Source organism: Notothenia rossii, assembly GCF_949606895.1.
Source record: "Notothenia rossii genome assembly, chromosome: 4".
NCBI lineage: Eukaryota > Metazoa > Chordata > Actinopteri > Perciformes > Nototheniidae > Notothenia > Notothenia rossii.
Window position 1 is genome coordinate 8,239,864 of NC_136902.1, and position 21,718 is coordinate 8,261,581.

General features: G+C 41.8%; 1 protein-coding gene across 2 annotated transcripts in view; it reads left to right on the forward strand.

Annotated features, from left to right (window-relative positions):
- The first annotated feature begins 235 nt into the window (after positions 1–235).
- Positions 236–21,718, forward strand: part of LOC307038193 (PDZ domain-containing protein 4-like) — a 23,741-nt gene continuing 2,258 nt past the window's right edge. The window contains exons 1-15 of one of the 2 annotated variants that reach the window (XM_079679515.1): positions 236–334; positions 3,711–3,951; positions 4,071–4,155; positions 8,113–8,211; positions 8,546–8,608; positions 12,217–12,318; positions 14,249–14,673; positions 14,888–14,911; positions 15,426–15,603; positions 16,262–16,694; positions 17,394–17,814; positions 17,954–18,024; positions 18,506–18,837; positions 20,209–20,349; positions 20,458–20,570. In XM_079679515.1, the coding sequence (XP_079535641.1) occupies positions 3,770–3,951; positions 4,071–4,155; positions 8,113–8,211; positions 8,546–8,608; positions 12,217–12,318; positions 14,249–14,673; positions 14,888–14,911; positions 15,426–15,603; positions 16,262–16,694; positions 17,394–17,814; positions 17,954–18,024; positions 18,506–18,837; positions 20,209–20,349; positions 20,458–20,570 (2,669 nt within the window). In that variant the 5' untranslated portion in view covers positions 236–334; positions 3,711–3,769. The remainder of the gene's footprint in view (positions 335–3,710; positions 3,952–4,070; positions 4,156–8,112; positions 8,212–8,545; positions 8,609–12,216; positions 12,319–14,248; positions 14,674–14,887; positions 14,912–15,425; positions 15,604–16,261; positions 16,695–17,393; positions 17,815–17,953; positions 18,025–18,505; positions 18,838–20,208; positions 20,350–20,457; positions 20,571–21,718) is intronic. The other variant, XM_079679516.1, reaches the window with a different exon arrangement.

The window sequence follows — 21,718 nt, forward strand, 5'->3', positions numbered from 1 at the left end:
TGAACCTGAACATGGCAGAATAGGGCCCCTTTAACATTTTCACAGTACATGAAAGTTAAAGAAGAAAAATATTTTGGTCACTTTCAGTTACGAAAAAACGAAGATGGAGATACAAAAATAGCCAAAACTCACTACTACAAACCAATGGGTGACGCCAGGTTAACCAAATCCACTTCTCCAGTATTCTTTATTTACTAATCTGCTTTACTCTGAACCTCCTCCCCTCCTCAGGTCAGAGGACGGAGAGCCTCTCAGCTCCCACTAGACAGACCACAAAACTCCCAGGAGGCTTTGCAACAACTCGGGTCGGTCCACAAGAATCAAAGGAGGAAAGGTAAACAGAGACATGCATACACACATATTTTATTATTCAATTGGTGCTTTTACTTCCTTTTATCTATGTGTTACTTCCTTTTCTCTTTCGCTCTCTTTGAAGGTTTTGAGCTGCTGTCAGACAGGAATCCTCTTTTTCATGTCTTTTCTTTCATATCATTTCTTTTCATTACTTCAAACCTCGCTTTATCCCTTCTCTTGTCTTCCCACGTTTTTGCCTCATTACATCTCCTCTAATATCTCCATCTGATTTCTCTTCGTCCCATTTAGTTTCAGCTGATGTTCCTCTTCCTTGTCACGTTTCCATATCTCATCTTTTCCGCTCTTATCTCCTGACATTTCCTCTCCTCGTTTCCTCTCATCTTATTTCATATCTAAAAATCACTTGACTTTTAACGTCTTTTCTGATGTAACTGCAGCGTTTAATCATTCCCGCTTTTCTATTTCAATATTAGTCACATGCCAACCTTCTCCTTTTCCTTTTCCTCTACCTTTTCAAACAGCTGCCAACATACAACATGCCATAAATACAGATTGTAATTTATCCAATTTGATTTTAAAGTCAGCGAGCATGTTGGTCCTCTATAGGTATTAGGTGTTAAATTATACATTTATTATATTTGACTTCCTAGATCTGATTCAGGTGTTTCTTATTTCCTCACATTTAATTCTTAAGCCCCACGGACCCGGTTCCGGGGCCGAAATCGCGTCATTTGCAGGAAACAACGTCTAAGGAACCTGAAATATTTAATAAACTATGAATATTTTATATCCATATAACGGGGAAAAACTAATTTAACTGATCATTTTCATTATTTTTTTCAAAAAAAACACACAATGCTAACAGTGAGCCTCTGAATTAGCCCCGAGCGAAAAATGCTAACCTATTACTGCACCGAGAATCACTCCTAGCTCCTTTATTACTTATCCTAGCTGCACATCCAACACATCATTTATGATCGTAAAGACACAGAATCTAACGGTGCCCACCTCAACACTGAAAGATACAAACTCGAGACGTTATCATCAAAAACGTACATCAAAACATGTGGCGCTAGGTAGCCTAAAACGCTAACATGGCTTACCTTGGTTTTGTCTGGTCAAAACTGGTCTTCAATGGCATTAAAACGATGAAAACGATGCTGTAGTTCAGGGCTATTCAATTACACATTCAGTTGGGCCAGATTTTATAACTACAAAATTCAGCTGGGCCAGACATTCAGCGGCCTGTAAAAAGCGGGTAATGACACATTTTAAACCAACACATTTTACTGCGATGAAAAGCATGCCATTTTATTCATTGTTCATCTAACAAAGGTACGTCAAAAAGTGCATAAAAACACAACAAATTAGCATTAGTTTAACAGAATCGGAAAAAAAAGTGCACATTTGTAGCATTACATTTGTTTGCTTTAGAAGTCAAATATTCAGGGTTTTTTTTTTTAACCAGGCACATCACAAAGTGCATTTAACTGAATACAATAATGGCAGTCTTAATAAATGTCCTCACATACAAAATAAAATTGCATACATATGACACATGCACATCAAAAAGTGCATTGACAAACAGTTAAAGAGCTCCAATGTAACAAATAGAGGTAGTAGGCTACTATAGCAATACAATTTGTTAGTGCGCTGCTCTTGTGCCATGGTTACGGATGAATGCATGTCAATAAGTTCCAGTGTAAATTTCCCCTCGTCGATGCAGGGGACCACTTCCTTTGCTCTGGTTGATACGTCCCCCTCTATTGCAACAGTGAAGGGGTCTCTGGCAAGGCCCATCACCTCTGTGGGCAGAGCAAGTCCATCCAACGGACCGGCAAAGTTCTCTTTCAACCTCGCAAGGAAATCTGTCATCACATCCGTGATTTGTGCCGGAGATGTGATGTGTTTGTGGAGCGTCGGAAAATGCAGCATCCGACCCGTGCTCAAGTCGGTCGCGAAAAGGTCCAGCTTTACTTGGATCTGCTCCACAAGATCAATGACCGTTCTGTCTCTATTTACGCTTCAGAGTTGAGAGAGACATGTTTTAGAGTTGCTATCATAGGACTACCGTTACTAGCACCACTAGATGCACTTTCAAAAAACGTGCTGCGTTGTGATTTGGTGATTTCTATGCAACGCGGAGTGTTGCGTTCATGGTCTGTACTAATGTAGGAATGTGGCTACGGGAGGCTGGGCCACTCGGGAGTAGGTTCTGGGCCGCATCTGGCCCGCGGGCCGCCATTTGAATAGGCCTGCTGTAGTTAATCCATAGGTTAATATCCAATGTGACTGTGTCCCCTTTGAAATGTTCTGATGATCTATAAGCAATAAAACTGCAATTCCGTTTTCAAATATCAGAGCAGGCCATTCCTACGCTCTGTAGCAAGATTGAATGCGCTAAGACGCCACCTTTTTTTTAACATGAGTGTGTGCGGGACGATTTCCCTTCGATTCTATTGGCTCTAACGGTCAGAAAGAGATGTCACATGTCAAAATTGAGCAAGGGGGGCCAGAGGTAAGGAAAATCCACCCAAATGGCCCCAGAAGAGGGTTTTTTCGCTAAATGTGTCTAAAAAGGTCAAATATCACTTGTTTTGCATCAATCTTGATACAGGGTACTTATTATATGTTGCACTTTGGATTCCTAAAGGTTTTAGTCTACTAACCCATCATCCAAGGTTAGTTTTCACTATAAGTACAAAATATGTTTTGGACGGACACTATAATTTACAGTTTTTTACCATATTCAATCCGAGTTTTCTTTTAAATACAAAACATCTATCATGACTATGAATTTTCTACATCCAACTCACAGGTTTATCATTACTTTGAGAAAAAAGATTATTAATTTAACCCTTTTAGAAGGGAAGATATGGTCCTTTGTTCTGGGAATACCATTTTCGAGCCTGAAACCTGAAAAACAGGCTTGGGGCTTAAGAATGCACTTTCAAATCTATTTCGATTTATTTTTTAACAGTTCATTTGGTTTGTATTTTTAGTTTTTGGTACTTTGTCTGCAGAACTGAATTGAACAGTTTCCTAATGTTCGGAAACCATGACAACGTTCAGCTGCATAAAGTTTCAATGTTAACACTGTTCAGTTCTGTGTGTTGTTAACCTGGAACTCTTCCTCTTCTCCTGCCTCTTCCTCTTTCTCCACTTCTTGCTCCTCTTCCTCTCCTCCTGCCTCTTCTTCCTCCTCTTCCTCTTTCACCACTTATCTCTACTCCTGCTCTTCATCTTCTTCCCCCTCCTCTGTGAACTTTTCTTCTTCATCCTCCTCGTCCATCTCATATACCTCCTTCTCATCTTCATCTTCCACCTGTTCTCACTCCTCCTCCTCCTCCTCCTCCTCCTCCTCCTCCTCCTCCTCCTCCTCCTCCTCCTCTCAGGTACGTTGGTGTGCAGCAGTAATGGGACCGGTGGCAGCAGCTCCATCTACTCGGTTGCCATGGTGTCGATCCCTGACTGCGTGGACAACGCGACGCAGACGGACATCAGTTTCGTGAACATCGTTCCTCCGGGGAGGAGCAGAGGTCACCACCATCCCCACCACCGCTCCTCCTCCCCTCCCCCTCCTCCCCCGTCTCCCCCCGCGCCTCACCTCGAAGCACCGTACGGCATCAACGAGTTGTGAGTCCTGACCTTTTGTCTTTTTGGGCGTCCTGAATAACACAATAAAGTCTCCGGACAGAAAAATCAATGCTGTCAGATGATATGATGAAGATTGATTTCCTTTTCTCTCCCCTCAGCTGTGTGTTTGAGTACAACGACCCCGACGACTACTTTGACGTCTCCAATCACGAGGTGGACAGACCGGACGACCTGGAGTACGAGGTGAGAGATCTGCTGTTGTTTAGAGAAATCACCCAGGAAGCGTTGAAGCACAATTTCATAGCGTCCAAAACTGTGGTGAAAGATTTCTGTTCTAGTCCGTGAGGTCATTTGGGCCCAAAAATAATTTTTCCCATTGACTTGACATTGGGAAAGTGATGTCTGTAAATCAGAGTTTACTTTGAGGTAAATGAACGACCCAGTAGGAACACTTTTATAGCCTCTTTTCACACAGCCATGCAACCTTTCTCTAGTTGGTTTATCCCCTAACATGTGCTCTTTACTTCCCTTCCATTGCATTTACACAAAAATCACACAGTCGTGTTAACAAAACATGTAAGTGTCATGAATGTGTGTTGGCCACTGCGCTTATTTTCTGCAATAATTCAAAAATCCAATATAATTAAAACATACTTTTTGTCCCGGGGACACCTTGCAATTCTAACTACAGAGTCGGCCTACAACAATCTGACATCCATGCACGACTCTAGTACCAGAAACCGAAATAGCACCAATGAATTCAGAGTGGCTCTCAGCCATGTTTTCAAGTCCCGAGCCCCTTGTAATAAACTTAACACCTCAAGGTCACCCTCCCTCTGAAAAGCCTACTATCCCCATCTGCACAAAGTGATTCAGCCTGATGAATACATCTGGAATATAAACCAAAGCAGCTCCGCCAGCTGTGGTTCTTCACTATTGCCGAACAACACTGCTTACAATGAGTGCAATCAACCAAGAGGATATGAATTCAGAACAGCAAGAATCCTGCAAGTGCATCAGCTTAACATTTATTTTTTATTTTTTATTCAACCTTTATTTAACCAGATAAAAGCATTGAGATAAAGTCTCATCTTAAATGCTGACCTGGCCAAGAAGGCAGCAACGTTACACATAACACAAACATATAAATTACAGAGAACATAACTAAGAGAACGAAAGACGAAAAGCAGTCACTACATTGTGCACATTAGGACAGGAAGAAAGGTACACTACTTATTACTGCAAGAGCAGCTGGTGGTAAGGACTTCAGACAACTTCAATTTAAAACATGCTATTGAGACAAGTGCCGTCAGCTTGAGGCGTGATTGAAGGTCATTCCAAGACCAAGGACCATAATAATAAATAAAAATAAAAATAAACTAAACCTTTAGTCAGAAAACAGACATGCTCAGAGAGGAAAGTTTTGTATTGCTAAATTTAGTTTGAGGGATCCCTCTCTCATTTAAAGCAAGAGAGGGACTTCAGTACTTCAGTATCTTATATAAATCCATACAGAAATGAACAGAATATGACAAAAAAAGAGGTCCAGGCTGCTTGAAAGCGCTCCATCCAGCTCATTCATTTGATGGAGCAGATGTTTAAAAGCTGATCGATCCAGCTGTCCACACTGGCCCTGGGATAAATCAATCTCTCCGTGCCCAACTGAGACCCAAAGCTTCCTTTTCAGATTCATTTTCACACTAATGACTCGCACCTTGCTGGTTCCTTCTCCATGGCAACTGCTGCCGAGGCTCATGGGTATTGCAGTATTTAGACCGCCACGCCAAATTCACAGAAACAAAACCCATAACCTAACCCTATAAGATTGTTACTCTAGAGAGAAAACGTGTTTATTTCTCTGATCAATAACATTGAAGATGTTATTTTAATACAGAATGGAGCTTCTCTGTTTACATTGCATCTTTTTTTAAACAATAAATCTTTTAATTTGCCAAGATCAATATCAAAATATGTTTATTTCAGGACAGACACTCTGCAAAAATGCCACGTAGCACTAGAGGTGCAGAGGTTCCTAGTTTCAAAACGGAGGGTGCATTCATCTTGATACTTCTTGCAGATTTTTATGGTGACTTTAGATTCATTTAGAGGAAGCACACATTGTCAAAGAATCTCCTTTTGTGACTTAGGAAGATCATTCCTTTTATTAATATAATATACTATTCTTTCTTTCTTTTAAAATGTTCCGTTCTTCTACACCGAAGCAATCAGCAAATGTTCAACGGTGAATATCAATAAAAACGTGACTTTTATGCCTTTTCTAACCTAAAGTGTTCAGTTACTTGTTTAAGGGTACATTCACACCATTGCTTTTACTTAGGAGACGATATTTTGATAAAGGGAAAGAAGGGAAAGAAGTGGGTGGACAGAGGATGAGTGTGAAGAAGAGATTATAAAAAGGAAGGGAAGGTTAGACATGATGTGGAAAGAAATGCAAAGCAAAAAGTGGAGCTGTGGACGAGGTGTGACAAAAGAATGGAAGAACAGTATAAAGAGATTTATGATTAAGTGTGACAATGAATAAAGTGCTGTATGAAAAAGATGTCGGGTGATAGGACAAAGGGAAAGAAAGAGAAGGACATGAAGGACAACACGGACAAAGAGCTGAGAGACTGGATGAAATGAGACCTTTGAGGACGGAAAAGGAAAACATTGCCATATGTGCTCGTTCTGCGAAACCCACAGCCTTCAGAAGTGTTGAAACAAAATGACTTCTCCCAGCTGTCATGTCTGGCGCAGATGATCAGGGTGAGTGATGGTCAGCCGGTCTCAACCTTCAACAGAGACTCGTACACTACGAGTTCAGTTTACACGGACCTAATGGAGCGCTGGGTTTCGCTGAATGACACTTTTTCCTCTGTTTGTGCTCCATTGATTCTCTGCTGTTTGACACAAAATGCCAGTTTGGTCATTAGAGAAGTCAGTAAAGTGGAAACGGTTTTATTCTTTCTGTTTTTATTCCAAAGAGACTTGTTCTCTGTGAATCACCTCCTCCTCTTCCTCACTCTTCCTCATTCTTCCCTCTGCTCTCTCCATCCCCCCTCATTACTTTTCCTAATCTCCACCATCATTATATCCTTCCTAAATTACTTCCTAATGTCCTACTCTCCTTTATTCCTTGGATTACATCCTTCATTTCCTCCTTAAATCACCGCTATGCCCTCCGGCTGAAACCAGAAACGCTGGTTGATGCTCCAACGATAATCGTGACCAAATAATCATGTGATGGTTTAATATCTTACATTTTTCGAGACGGTATCTTTTTCTCAAGTTTGCGAAAAACCAAAGGACCCGCTTAACCTACAAAAAGACTTTCAAAACAGATATATTGTTTCCACCAACTCCTGCGAGTCTTAACATCTTTTAATATCTTAAAATGTCTACTCGTGTGATATTTTAGCAAACATTTTGTCTTTTTATGAGCATCTTTTATCGAATGTCCAGCAACACGAGCGATCAGAGCACCTGTTGGATCCCTTAGAGTGCTGAACCTGTTTAAGCAACAAAACTACTCTGTTAGTTTCAGGAAAAAGCTTTTGGTTTTGGTTCCAATAAGTTTGTTTCAAAAGGAACCAATCATAGCAAACAGGAGGGGGGGACCTAAGAGACAGGCACTAAAACAGCTGCTCTGATTGGTTAGCTGGCCGGTTCTGTTGTGATTGGTCAACCGCTTCGAAAGATGCGACCCCTTAGCCTATCACGTACAATGTGTTGAAGCGCTAGCCATTAGAAGCCAAAGTGTTAAATAGTGATGTTACCGAATTCAACACAGTGATTTTAGCCTTTGCAGACCATTGACATGCACAAAAACCTATATGACCCTACAGGAAAGGGAAAACCCACCAAAAAAGCCAATGAGAGGGTCTCTTTAAGTTCGAACAATTCTACAAAAAGCCATATCGAATATCCTAATTAATATCAGGCTAGAACATAATCACATCTTCCCTCAGAGACCGTGGTATTCTCTTGGTTGATTGTACTTATTGTCGGTCACTTTGGATTCAAGTGTCAGCTAACTTGCACCGTGAGAAGTCATGTTGTCACCGAGCGTTAACCATCGCCTTTCTCCTGAAGTGCACTTATTAACTTCCAGGTTTGAAGCCCACCTGAAAACCAGTGCAGCCCTTAATAAACCAGTTTCTGACCATCAATCACTCTTTACTTCCCTTGTTTACTAACTAGGAGGTGGAGCTGTACAAGTCCAGTCAGCAGGAGAAGCTCGGGCTGACCGTCTGCTACAGGACGGACGACGAGGAGGACCTTGGGATTTACGTTGGAGAGGTGAGTCATCTTAATTCATTCACCCTTCAACTGACTCCTATAGCCTTTCACTCACTTATTTCTCACTTGTTTGGGAAACATGTTTGCATTGAGACAGCTCATAAAAGGTGATACGACTCAATTTCTTATATCTTTTTTTTCTAAAATGTATAACATGCATCCATTAATCACTTTATTCATTATCCTTTGAATCATTCATTCAACCCATTACTCTTTCTGTAGATTCATTCAGCCATCATTGATTTATCTGTTTCCTAATTCATGAGTTCATTTATTTATCGATGCGTTTCCTACGTGATTTGTTTATATTAATCCTTCTCTACTTTAATTTTAGGTAAATCCAAACAGCATAGCAGCAAAGAACGGACGCATCAGGGAGGGGGATCGAATCCTACAGGTATACACATTTACTTTTAATCAATTTCCCATGAAATACAACATTTTACTGAAGTTTTAAGTGTATTTTAACTTGTGAATCACACTGGGAATATGTTGAAGTCTGAGAAACATCTCTGAGTCTAATGCAACAAAAATAAAAGAAACACATTGTAAATAAATCCTGAAATCTAATATTATTTGTCAGACTTTTGTTAAAATTACAAAATGAACTATTACCAGAACGTTATTATTATTGTTTTTATTTTATTGTGGTCATTTAAAGTGTCCGAAGACACACAGTTTAACTTGTTATGTAGATAAACTCACAACGACATGCCCAAAAATAAATAAAAACAATTTATTTTCCATCATTTGGCCACATTTGTTCACTTTGTCATGCTCCCCAGAGGTCAAACCGTTTTTATTTGAATAACAACTACTCATTTTTGAACTCCTCCCTCATTATAAACTTTAGACATTAAGTTATTTTTAAGTCATCAAAGTTCATTCAAGCCAATAAATATCAAAAGTTGACCTTCAGGGTAAACTATAGTACGTTTCCTGCAGGCTGATAATACAAACTTGTCCTCTGCTTAATGATCTGGCTCTATGGGGACTAGAAACAGTTTCAATCCAACTATGTAAATGTATAGCTGGGACCCCCGGGGACACTTTCAACCAATCAGAGAGAGCCGTCAGCAGCCCAGTTACTGCTGTCCTAAAAATAGACAGAGAGAGAGAGAGAGCGAGAGACAACGTGTCACTCTGTTCCCACCCCACCACTCAGCTCTGTCTGTCACACTATTGAAAGATATGATCACATTGTTATCTGGCTTTGAAAAGATCCAGCATTCAATATTTCTATCAACTCACCGCAGTGATCCAGTCTATGTTCACACACCTCGCATGCTGACAAGCTCCTGACATCTTAATGGTGAGGGGGGGGGGGGGGCAGTTTACTGATGTCAACTTAAAGAGTCCTCTCCTGCTGATGTTCAGGTGTATATCAGTATGTAGTGTCTCTACTTTAAAGAGTACTCTCCTGCTGATGTTCAGGTGTATATCAGTATGTAGTGTCTCTACTTTAAAGAGTCCTCTCCTGCTGATGTTCAGGTGTATATCAGTATGTAGTGTCTCTACTTTAAAGAGTCCTCTCCTGCTGATGTTCAGGTGTATATCAGTATGTAGTGTCTCTACTTTAAAGAGTCCTCTCCTGCTGATGTTCAGGTGTATATCAGTATGTAGTGTCTCTACTTTAAAGAGTCCTCTCCTGCTGATGTTCAGTTCAATCAGGAGAGACGTGATGTATGGAATACATGTTTATTATCGGGTCACATTATATAAATGAAACATAATGATGACAGTTTATAACAAGTGAATGAAATGGTGTTTGGCGATTAGGCCCAGGTTTTGTAGGATGTCATTCGGGAAGGGAAGAACCGTTTCCGATGAACCCCCCCGGGTCTAGACACTGGTGGTGGTGATAAGTGGTTAGGTCCGGTTGGAAGGGAGAAGGTTGGGCTTGCCCTGAGTTGGAAGCAGGAGGCGAAGGGGTGGAGGAGGGTTGCGCGTTGACACCTGGAAGACAGCTGATGGAAAAGGGGAGAGCATATATAGAGGGATTAACAGGTGCGATGATTAGGCTTGTGAACGGAGGGAAGTGATAGGTTAGCTGAGGAGTGGCGCTCCCTATCATTTAGTGAAGGGAGCGAGTATTGCCATGACGCGCAATACAAGTGATAGGTCTTCCTGCCTGAACTTGCGCTGAGCTTCATGTGTATATCAGTATGTAGTGTCTCTACTTTAAAGAGTCCTCTCCTGCTGATGTTCAGGTGTATATCAGTATGTAGTGTCTCTACTCTGACATGTCTCCACTCTTTAATATTCAAAAAGCTCTTTATTGTGCTCATACTGCCTGTGCTGCAGCACCTCTTTTCACCCTCTGTCTGAAACCAGTGCCCAGTCTGCTCTGATTGGTTAGCTGGCCGGCTCTGTTGTGATTGGTCAACGGCGAAGAGATGTCCCGCCCCTTAGCCTTTCAGTACATCGTGTTGGAGCGCTTGCCAATAGAAGTGCAAGTGTAACATAGTGATGTCACTACGTTACTGAAGTATCATGATTGCCTGTTGGTCTTTTTGTAAAAACTATACCAATGAATTTGCAGTCTTTTGTCAACGAGATATCACTCTTCAAAAAATTATTTAAACTCTTTCAAAAATATTTTCCATAACTAAATGTTCAATGGCAATGTTATTGTAGGTTATTTACGGTAAAGCTTTTTATATTATCATGCGATAATCTATTATAATTTGTCTGGACAGAACAAAAAATCTCCCAAATGAGGCATGTAGAGCTTGCGGGATGCTATTTGGAAAAAAACATTTAAAAGGAAGTGACAAAAGAAACATTTAGGTACAAACATTTTTATCTACATTATTAGTTTTCATTATACTACCTATGTCCTTTTTGTTGGTCATTTTTCATTATGCAACATAATACAGAGATACATTTTAAGTTTGTATTTGGAGGATTGTGTTTCAAAGTGCCGTACATCGCACCAGTTGTTCTTTGTAAGAGGAACCATCAGTGGGAGTTTAATTAGGACTTGACCTTTCTTTATTTCCTGTTAAATCAATGTTTTGTTTCTGCTCTGAAGCGACACCCCCACATGTTGACGGCTCGCTCTGAGAGTTTGAAAAACGAGCGTGAATAAATTTACCTTTGTGACATTTCTGCACTCATTATCCTCTGACCCCCCGAATGAAGACCCCCATGGAAACTGTCAGGGAAAAAGGGGAAACGTGCTGGGATGTAACAAGAATAGACCAGCTGCACCTGGCATCGCCATGGTTACCGGGCACGGGATGAATTGTTGTTCCCATGACAGCTGTCACCACGGTGATAAAAGCCGCTTGGACAGATGTGTGGTTTCTCCCTGCGAGAACATACCTGTTCCTGTCCCTACACACGTTATGTTCACCCGTGGTGTCGTGCATACATGGTTTATTATCTGAAATACAAATGTTCTTAAGGTTGTTACTGTATTACACAGTGTATTGCAAGACATAATCTGGTTTTCGGCATTAATATCTTAATAAATACTGATATTTATATATTATATAATGTTTACATTTGTATTAAGTTCAATGTGCACATTTATACTTCTTTTTAAATAAAAAAATTAGCAACCATGGCAAAATGTTCCCCTCTGAGATAAAGATATTATTGAACATTTTAAAGTCATGTAAGTAATTCATTGGGTAAAAGAAGGGAAAAAAGCAGTCGTTTAGGTGTCATTTGCTTTGTAAAATAAAAAAAAGTGACAACTCCACAGATTTCTTCTCAACAAATAAAAACCAGTGAAGGATTTTAATTTCTTATTCTCTATATTCACCGTATTATTCGACTGAATAATTCCTGTCATCAGCTTTATCAACCTACTTTTTCAGGCGAGAAAGTAACAATTTAGATTTCAAATATGTGATTACTTTACCCAAATAACCCAAAAATAATTAGTTCACACAGCTATTAGGAGCGCTGAGGAGCTGCTGTGTGTAAAAGCCTCACATTGTATATGATCTGACTTTTACTGTGAATTAAAATAACTAATCTCTTTTCCCCTTCTAGATTAACGGGGTGGATATTCAGAACAGAGAGGAGGCCGTGGCCATTTTGACCCGAGAGGACAGCATCAACTTCTCCCTGCTGCTGGCCAGGCCGGACATAGAGGTGACATTAAACCATCATCTCAAAAATCAATGCTCAGGTTTTACACACGCAGGTAAACACATAGAAACTGAAGTTACAGGTAAAGGCTGCAAAGAGCGGACATCATTTTAGTAGATATGAGCATGCAGGAGGGTTAAAGACACTAATAAGCTCTCAATTAAAAGACATTTCAAGTTCATTTTTGACATTAATTATCATTTTCTAAACTACTTCTGTGATACTTGACAGCTATTGACAACAGGATGTTACGTAACTCTGGAAAACAGGGGTAATCGCAACGAGATACACATCTTGATAATTTCAGAATGTGCATCTCTCCTTTCACTATCCATGTTGGAAATTGATGAATGACTTAATGTTAATTTAATGTTATTTTTAGAAAGCTGCTTTTTTGTATAGATACATGCATTACTATAATTATCATGTTCCATAAAACATTTGTTTTAAAACATTAGAAGAATGATATTCAACGAATGAAAATATAAGAAAAAGTAGCGGACTTAAATTTGATTAATTGAAACAAACCAACAACCAATATTTGATAAAGAAATTATAAAATAAAAAAAGGTTGGACTGTGTGAATAGTGTGTTATGATACTGTTAAATCATAACATGATTGCTGAAACAAAGTGCTTCACTAGTGGATCCTTTTCTGAGAGAATGGATGTCTTCATCTTCAAGTCCAGGAATAGTCATCACATCTATAACTTCAGTGTTCCATCACTCACCTGCAGCCTGCTTTACTGACCTACTTTCCCTCGTGCTGCTGCTGCTGCTCATAAGATCTCATAAAGGCACAGTTTATTTCACAGTGCGCTCAGTCCTGAACAATATGTGTTTACGTCCGACTGCCCTTTTGTTATCTGTAACATCAGGGTTAGCAGGAATTATGTTTCTCTGCTTCAAATATTGATCGATTGTGGAGATAAGGTGACCTTTCCACCAGAACAACAATTACCACAAACGTAGCATTTGTGTTGTGATTGCATCTCTTTACCCAATGCTGTAAACAAACATTTACTAAAACACTCACACTCTGAAAACGGACTTTAGTGACCTCATGATATTTCTCTAAATGCCACCATTACACCAGAGGTTAACTAGAATTACCATTTATTTATTTATTATCTGCCCACCGAGTGTAAAGTTGATTTTGAAGCAAAAACTGAGCCCAGAGCTTCAGTTTAGAGTGTATTTAAGTAATGTTATATTTGTTGGGGTTGTCCCTTTACTGTAGTGTGTTATATAGGTTTTTGTTCATTGTAAATGGTCTGCAAAGGCTAAAATCCAAATTTCCCTCGAGAGGGGGTTTCTGCGTGTGTGTGCTCTGTGTGTTATCATACACAGACAGCCATGATAAATGTTCATGTGTGTGGCAGCAGCTCCCAGAGTGTGTGTGTCCAAATGTGCTGACAGAAGAGGAACTGCGCAACGGTATATTCATAGATGTCAGTTAAACACACCCACGCATAGCATGCAACGGACGAATGTGCTGTGTGTGTGCGTGTGTGTGCGTGTGTGTGTGTGTGCGTGCGTGCGTGCGTGCGTGCGTGCGTGCGTGTGTGTGAGCCGTCAGTCAGTCAGTCTGACACCTCCGACAGTCATATCTCTTTGTTGGGAGATGATGGATGTTTTATTGACTAAGCAAAAAACTAATGATGAAGTCATGGGGGAGGAGCTTTAATCAAAGAGAGCCAGAAAGCAAAAATGTTATGTAAAGTGTTTATTTTCAATGGAATCGTGTTAATATATTACATTTGCAGACCAATCTTTTTAAGCCTTAATATAACCGTAACAGGTATTTTTCACCAGGCTGTTTTTGATTCCTTTACATGATTTCAGCCTTTTATGAATTAAATAGTTGTAAAAAAGATGGAAAAATATACTTTTGGATTTGATTTAAATACTATCTTTCTCTGTGTCCTTCCAGAATGATAACCCTGTTGGTCCAGAGGAGGAAATGGATCTGACTCTGGAGGGGGGGGGCTTCCACCAAAACCCCCGAACCTCCTCCGTCACATCCCCCCTTCCCTCTGGATATTACCGCCTCTGCCGGGGAGGAGGAGGAGGAGGAGAAGGTGTAGGTGGTGATGTTGCCGTGGAGGAGGAAGAGGATGAAGAGGAAGGAGAGAGGGGGGAGAACAGAGACCCTCCTCCTCCCCTGCCCCCCCTGCTGAGCCTGGCCCCCCTGCTGACCCACAGCCAGGAGCTGGACAGCGGGGTGGGCCGCACCGACGACAGCACGCGCTACGAGTCTGAACACGATCTGCTGGGAGATCAGACGAGCGCCCCCAACACCAACACCACCAACACGCCCGGCAGCACCCGCAAGTTCAGACCCGGACTCAGCCCCCGGTAGGACCCCCCCCCCCCCAACTGAAGGATGATTAAAATACAAGAGAGTTTTCCAAATGTTCTGAAAACAACCATCATCACATTATTGCTTTCGACTAACCACGTTATGTGATTTTTAGTATTATAAAAATTAGTTTTTCAGTGTACCCTGTGGCCTTCTACTTTAACTTAAGTAAAACAAAGAATACCCCCCCCCCCCCCTTTCTATCCCCAGGCCGAGCCCTCGACCCAGCCCCCGGTAGGAAAGCAACAAAATATATTTACATTTAATTATTGTATTTTATACCTGTCTTCTTTTCTTTTTTTAAATTCGTATTCTGTTGGCTGTTTAATGCACTTTTAATTCCCTAATTATGTGATATATAGTCCCTGTGGCCTTCTACTTTTACTTAAAGTTCTCTTATCATACAAAATGCACTTTAATACATAAATATGTGTCCCGCTTTGTCAGGGAACTCACAAAGTGTCCAAAAATAAAACCCTCTCTGATTTTCCTCCGTTCCCAAATCTCTAAAAACGGGGGTAAAACGGAGCTGATCCAGATTTACGTCCAATATGACGTGATATCGGAAATGTGGACCCACGGCCCTATCAGAAACGTTGTTACCAAAACAATGCCCGTCGTGTTTTGGACGTAATATTGTATTTACATTAGCATTGCTAACACTCAGAGCTAACCTGTACTGGGAGAGGATGTGTAAAAAAGCAGGAAAGAAAAAAAGGAACTCACCTTGTACCTTTTCTATCCCCAGGCCAAGTCCCCGACCCAGCCCCGGCCTCGGGCCCAGCCCTGGGAGAGGAGACTCCACGCCTCCCTTCCTCCACCTGAGAGACCTGCAGCTCAGCTCCGACTCCCTGCCCGGCCTGGACTGGACGTCTGGAGGAGGAACAGGAGGAGCAGCGTACAGCCCCCACCACCACCACCACAAGGTAAAAGGAGGTCCTGCTTAATCATAGTATATTTTACATGTTGTCCTTTTATCCCATGATAACGGCCAAACCAACACTGAATGTATTCACTTAAAGGTCCCCTATTATTCTGTTTTTCATCAATATATTATAGGTCTCAGATATATACAAACATGTCTCTGAAGTGTTTAGCTCCAAACAACAAACAGATCATTGCAGCATTACCCATAATCCCCTCTGTTTCAGCCCTGTTTCAAAAGTGCTGATTCTCTGTCTGTTACTTTAGATGAAAATACGGAGCCACTCGAAAATCGTTTTGACATCATAAGCGGTCAAAGACAACTTTCAAAATGTACATACGTCTATAAAGTTGGTCTCGATCTCAGGGTTTCATTTAATCAATTTTGAAGTTTATTTTATTAGATACTGTAGTGTAGAGTTTCAACTTTAATAAGGTTTGGAAGTTACACTAAGTGATACACTTATCCTATAAGATTCAGCCAAGTAACCTTGAGTGCCCTTCATCCTATCATCCTATCAAAATCAATGGCTTGTTATCAGAACAGTTTTACAGGAAAAAAATAAAATCTAGATTTAAATTATTATAAATACGGAAAGTTACGAAGGACTTTCTATGACAGATGTTTGTGTCTGACCTCCTTTGACCTTTGCCCTCTAGCACTACCACCTCCACCACCTTCAGCCTCCTCTGACGATGATGATGCCGGGCCTGACGGAGGAAGAGTGCCAGCGCTACCAAGAGCTGCTGGAGATCAAGTGCCAGTACGAGAAACAGAACGAAAAGCAGCAAAGAGAAGCTGTGAAAAACGAACGCGAGGACAACAGAGAAGCGCTGAACGACCAGGAAGAGAGAAAGGACGCAGAGGAGGAAGCCTCTTCTTCTTCGGTGGTGGTGGTGATGGTGGACGTCAACTGCAACCCGACTTTAAGCGAGCACGAGATGGCGCTGATCGAGGAAGAGTTGCGCCACCTGGAGTTCAAGTGCCGAAACATCCTGCGAGCGCAGAAGATGCAGCAGCTCAGAGAGAGGTGTCTGAAGGCCTGGATGATGGAGGAGGAGACGGTGGGGCGACCCGGACCCCCGGACGCAGGTAACCGTGAGGCGGGAATATTTGAAACAAACCAAAAGTGAAGTTGGGGGATTGCTGTTGTTGGAGCTTTATACTGATTTATGTTATTTAGCAATTAACATTTACCGTATTTACAACGTTGTTTTTAAACTATTCTGTATCTCTTTGATGCGTGGCTTTTATGAATCTGTATTTCCATTATGTTTATTTATTGTGTTCCTTTCTGCTGTCGTTTTATGAAGTGTTAATGATGATGTAAAGTACTTTGAATTGCCTAAGCTAATTAAGGTCAATCTATGCGTAAGATTAACCTTCTAGTACTTCAAAGGCAGTTTTAAATTGAGTTCATTGTTCTGTTTTATTTCTTTATGATTCCCCAGTTACACTTTTCCTTTTAGACGTTTAACCTCAATAAAGAAAAGTTATTAGGCAAGGCAAGTTTATTTATATACCACTTTTCAACACAAGGCAATTCAAAGTGCTTTACAAAAAATGAAAGACATTAAGAAAATGGCATTTAAAGTCAGTCATTAAAAAGAAAAGATAATAAAATAAACATTAAAAGAAAAAATACATGGATAAAAGTAACGTAAGTTTAAGATGTGAATAGTTCAATTAAAAGCAGCGACAAAAAGAAAAGTCTTCAGCCTGGATTTAAAAGTAGTCAGAGTTGCAGCGGACCTGCAGGTTTCATAGCAAACAAAAATTCTTTACTTGTAGGTATGGATGAAGACAATGAGGAAGATAACGACCCTCATCACCACGAGTTGTCGGCCATCAACGAGCTTCCTGAGCGAGAGCGGTCGGACGACAAAGACAGCACGAGCGCCTACAACACCGGGGGGGAGAGCTGCCGCAGCACGCCATTGGTCAGCACCGAGCAGATCCCGCCTCCCCAGGAAGAGGAAGATGACAGAGGAAGACGACTGATGTCTCCGCCTCCTCTCCTCCCCCTCAGCCGCCTCCCTCCTCTGAACTCCCCCCTCACCCCGCGGCGCCACAGGAGGGAGAGAGACAGAGAGCGACGTCACTCCAACCTCAGCGGATCCTTCTCCCCCAGCACATACAGGAAGATCGAAACAGCCAATGGCAACGTGGCAAACGGCTCAAGCTCCACCCCCTCCACACCCTCCAAGTTCAGGTACACTTTCAGCTTTGTACAAATATCTTTAAACTTTAAACTACTCCTATATGGGTTTTTTTAAATGATAAACTAATCATTATTGTTTGTTATTTTGGAATAATATTGGATATTTTTCTGGGTTTGTCGCCGTAATCAGGTCTCTGACCAGAGAGGCGGGGTCATCTTCACGAAGAGGCGTGGCTGACGGAGGGCAGGGCTCCAGAGCAGGTACACAATTCATCCTCCTGCAGTTTACTCTGCGCTGTGTCTTAATTCACATACTTCTGTTCTTACATTAGCTGTTTTGAGTGCACATTACCATGACTTCCCTGGATGGGGTACTCTCATAATGAATACCGATTAACCGATCAAAGTTGACGGCGAGCGCTGCGTTCAAAGTAAAAATTGTTTAAACTTTGACTTTGTTTACAGCTGCACCTTTCAACGCGCAATCAACCAGTATGTTGTATGTTGCGGCACAAGCTAGCAGAGGTCACAATAGAAATGAAACTTAACTGGCTGTATTCAGCAAACGGCTCTGCGCCCAACCTCATGGTGCGCAAAGAGCAAATTTCAAATCATGTGAATGCAGCTTAACTCATTTGACTTTTAGTTTGTCAATGTTGAGCCAAATTTTCTGTAAACCAGAATTTAAAAAATGTGACATTGATGATATATTTTGACGGCTAATTCTATTGTTATCGTGCAGGTGGCACTACAGGAGGAGGAAGTGCAGAGTCCAGTCCGTATTTCACCAGGAGACGCCAGAGCCAGCACAAACCTCTGGAGCGCTACCAGAGCTGCATGACGCTCCCCTCCGAGGGCCTGGTGGAGCCTCTGGACCGGGGGAGGGACAGAGCGAGGGTGGAGGAGAGGGGGATGGGGACGGGCAGCAGCGGCCCCGGCAGCCCCAGGAGTGTGAACAGCGCCCCCTGTGGTCTGGAGGACCGATACACTCGCGCCTCGCGATTAGGACTCGCTCTACCGCTCGGGATGACGCACTCATCGCCGACTGCCTCACCACAGCGCATGGAGTGGAAGGTAAAGGGTGTGATGATGATGATGTTAGCGTTTCATCTTGAGTCGCCTTCCTCCTTTAAAGGATTACTTACTTAACCAGAGTTACATCCCAGGTCAAATGTACGTTAGAAAGTCTTTAGCATTAAAGGTCACCTATTATGCAAAATCCACTTTTTCATGTATATTTAATCAACATGTGTCCCCTCTTCTCAATGTCTCGTCTACATCAACATGTGTCCCCTCTTCTCCATGCCTCGTCTACATCAACATGTGTCCCCTCTTCTTCATGTCTCTTCTACATCAACATGTGTCCCCTCTTCTTCATGTCTCTTCTACATCAACATGTGTCCCCTCTTCTTCATGTCTCTTCTACATCAACATGTGTCTCCTCTTCTCCATGTCTCTTCTACATCAACATGTGTCCCCTCTTCTGCATGTCTCTTCTACATCAACATGTGTCCCCTCTGTGTAAAGAGATTCTGAACGTTTCAGGAAAAAAGACTTGCTCACTTTTTGTCCTGATCCCTTTATATAAAAACCTGTCTGAAAATGAGCTGATCAGAGGGGTTTATGGGATCCTACAATAGGCGCTTTCACACCGGAGTACTTTTACCCATACTTTTCCCGTTTAGTTCCGATAGTGCCAGGAATTTTGCGTTCACACTAAAAAGAGAACTTTTAGCCCCTTTTTAGTGCCTGCTAGAGAGGTGGTACTTTCCTGGGGAGAAAAAAGTACCAATTTCTATTGGTTGGGCAAATTGCAAACCACGCCCCGTAAAACTCTGAAAAGTTTTTTGAAGCCGCCATTGTATTTTCTGGCATTAGCATTATTAGCATTAGCATTAGCCCTGCGCACCAACGGAGAGAGAATAACTTATGGCAACACAAAAAAAACATGGGAGCGGTGGAGATGAGGAGGTGTCGGCATTCTGGCGATTTACTCGGAAGGCTTCAGTAGAAGCTGCTGGGACTCAGTTTCTACTGAAGCCAGTCCCCAACTCCGGGGACTTCAGGTGGCAGTATACGCTGTGAAGTTGTTTGCGGCCTGCCAGTAAACCCAAAGCAGAAAAAGAAGCAACGTCAGCGGCTTCATTTGCCTAATCTTCCCTCAGGGACTTATTCCGGTGTGAACGCGATCTGTACTTAATTCCATTGGGGTACTAAGTGCTGGGCACTAATTAAGGCAAAGTACTTGGTGTGAAAGCGGCTAATGGTTTGGTATTTAGAGCCACTTCAGAGACATGTTTTGTATCTGAGACCTATAATATATTGATGAAAGACAGTATAATAGGGGACCTTTAAAGCAGCTAGAAATCTTCCGGCACAACAACATATGGCTCAGCCTCTGAATGCTTGCTTGAAGCATGACCGATCTGTCCTCTGTGCCTCCAGGTAAAGGTCCGGAGCGACGGCACTCGATACGTAGCCAAGCGTCCGGTCAGAGATCGCCTGCTGAAGGCCAGAGCCATGAAGATCAGAGAGGAGCGCAGCGGCATGACCACCGACGACGACGCTGCCAGTGAGATGAAGCAGGTACAGTCTGCAGGAAACACGGGAATAAAAGCCTGAACCACTCGTTACACCTGTGAGGAACCACTCGTTACACCTGTGATAAACTTGTTTGAAACTGTGCTCCAACAGGGCCGATACTGGAGTAAAGAGGAGAGGAAGCAGCAGATGCTGAGAGCCAGAGAGTACCGGCGGAGACGAGAGTTCATGATGCAGAGCCGCCTGGAATACCTCAAAGGAGACAGGTAGAGTGCACAGGCCAGATACTGAGTAAACTAAATAAAATAAGGACTTAAGGAAACACATAAATAGTGCTTATCCTTACATTGAAGAATATAGCGTTACACCAAATGAGAACATGAAATAAACCATCCATTGGACTCCTTTGTTTGCTTCTGGAACATGGTGACATCACTATGTAACACTCACTTCTATTGGCTAGCGCACCAACACATTGTACGTGATAGGCAAAGGGGCGGGACATATATGAGCGGTTGTCCAATCACAACACTAACCCGGCCAGCTAACCAATCAGAGCAGACTGGGCTCTGGTTTCAGACAGAGGGGGCGAAAAGGGACCCTTAAATTATTTTCTTTGTGGTTTGTCAGTCAGTTAACAATCCCTGTGTTCACCACACAAGATTAACAACAAAATCCTCTTAACTTCTTCTGCTGATGAGATGGGATGCAGGGGGAAATTCAGGAACTTCCTTCTTAATCCAAACCAGGAATCCATCAGAAACACTGACACTGAAACTAATAGTGAATCATTGTTTGTCAAACACAGGTGCAGCTGATAGACAATCAGGGAACCAACTGACACCTGTGGGTGCAGCTCTTAAAGGGCCAGCGCTCAGAATAAGGGCTATCAGACCTTTACAATGTGACATGTTTCACATATTTATATCTGAGGCTGCATGACGTTTGAAGCTTGCATAAAGTAGTTCACTGGGGGATGATGAAAGGCTGGCTGTCAAAAAATCAAACCAAGCTTAAGGCTTAATCCCCCTTACTACAAAAAGGCTGCAGTTCACTCAGAGTATCTCAGGCAGTAAAACGATTTGTAAACGGAGACCTTGGTCACAGCTGGAATATGTAGCAAAGATTGCATAACTTTAAACAAAGGGAAATGCATTATGTAAACAAATGCAAGCAAAAACAAAGGAGGTTATTTGTGGGTTTGTATTATTTGGTATGTGCTGTTATGTCTGTCAGTCATTTAGCTACTTGGCTAAAACACAGAGCTCCTGAAGCCCTGAAACACATATTGTTGATATTTTGGACACCAGCAGGTTATAAGGCATTCAACGTGAATCAAGAAATAATAATAATAAATGTATATATGGATTATTTATAGAATACACAATAAATAAATCCAAAGAAAAAAGTCACA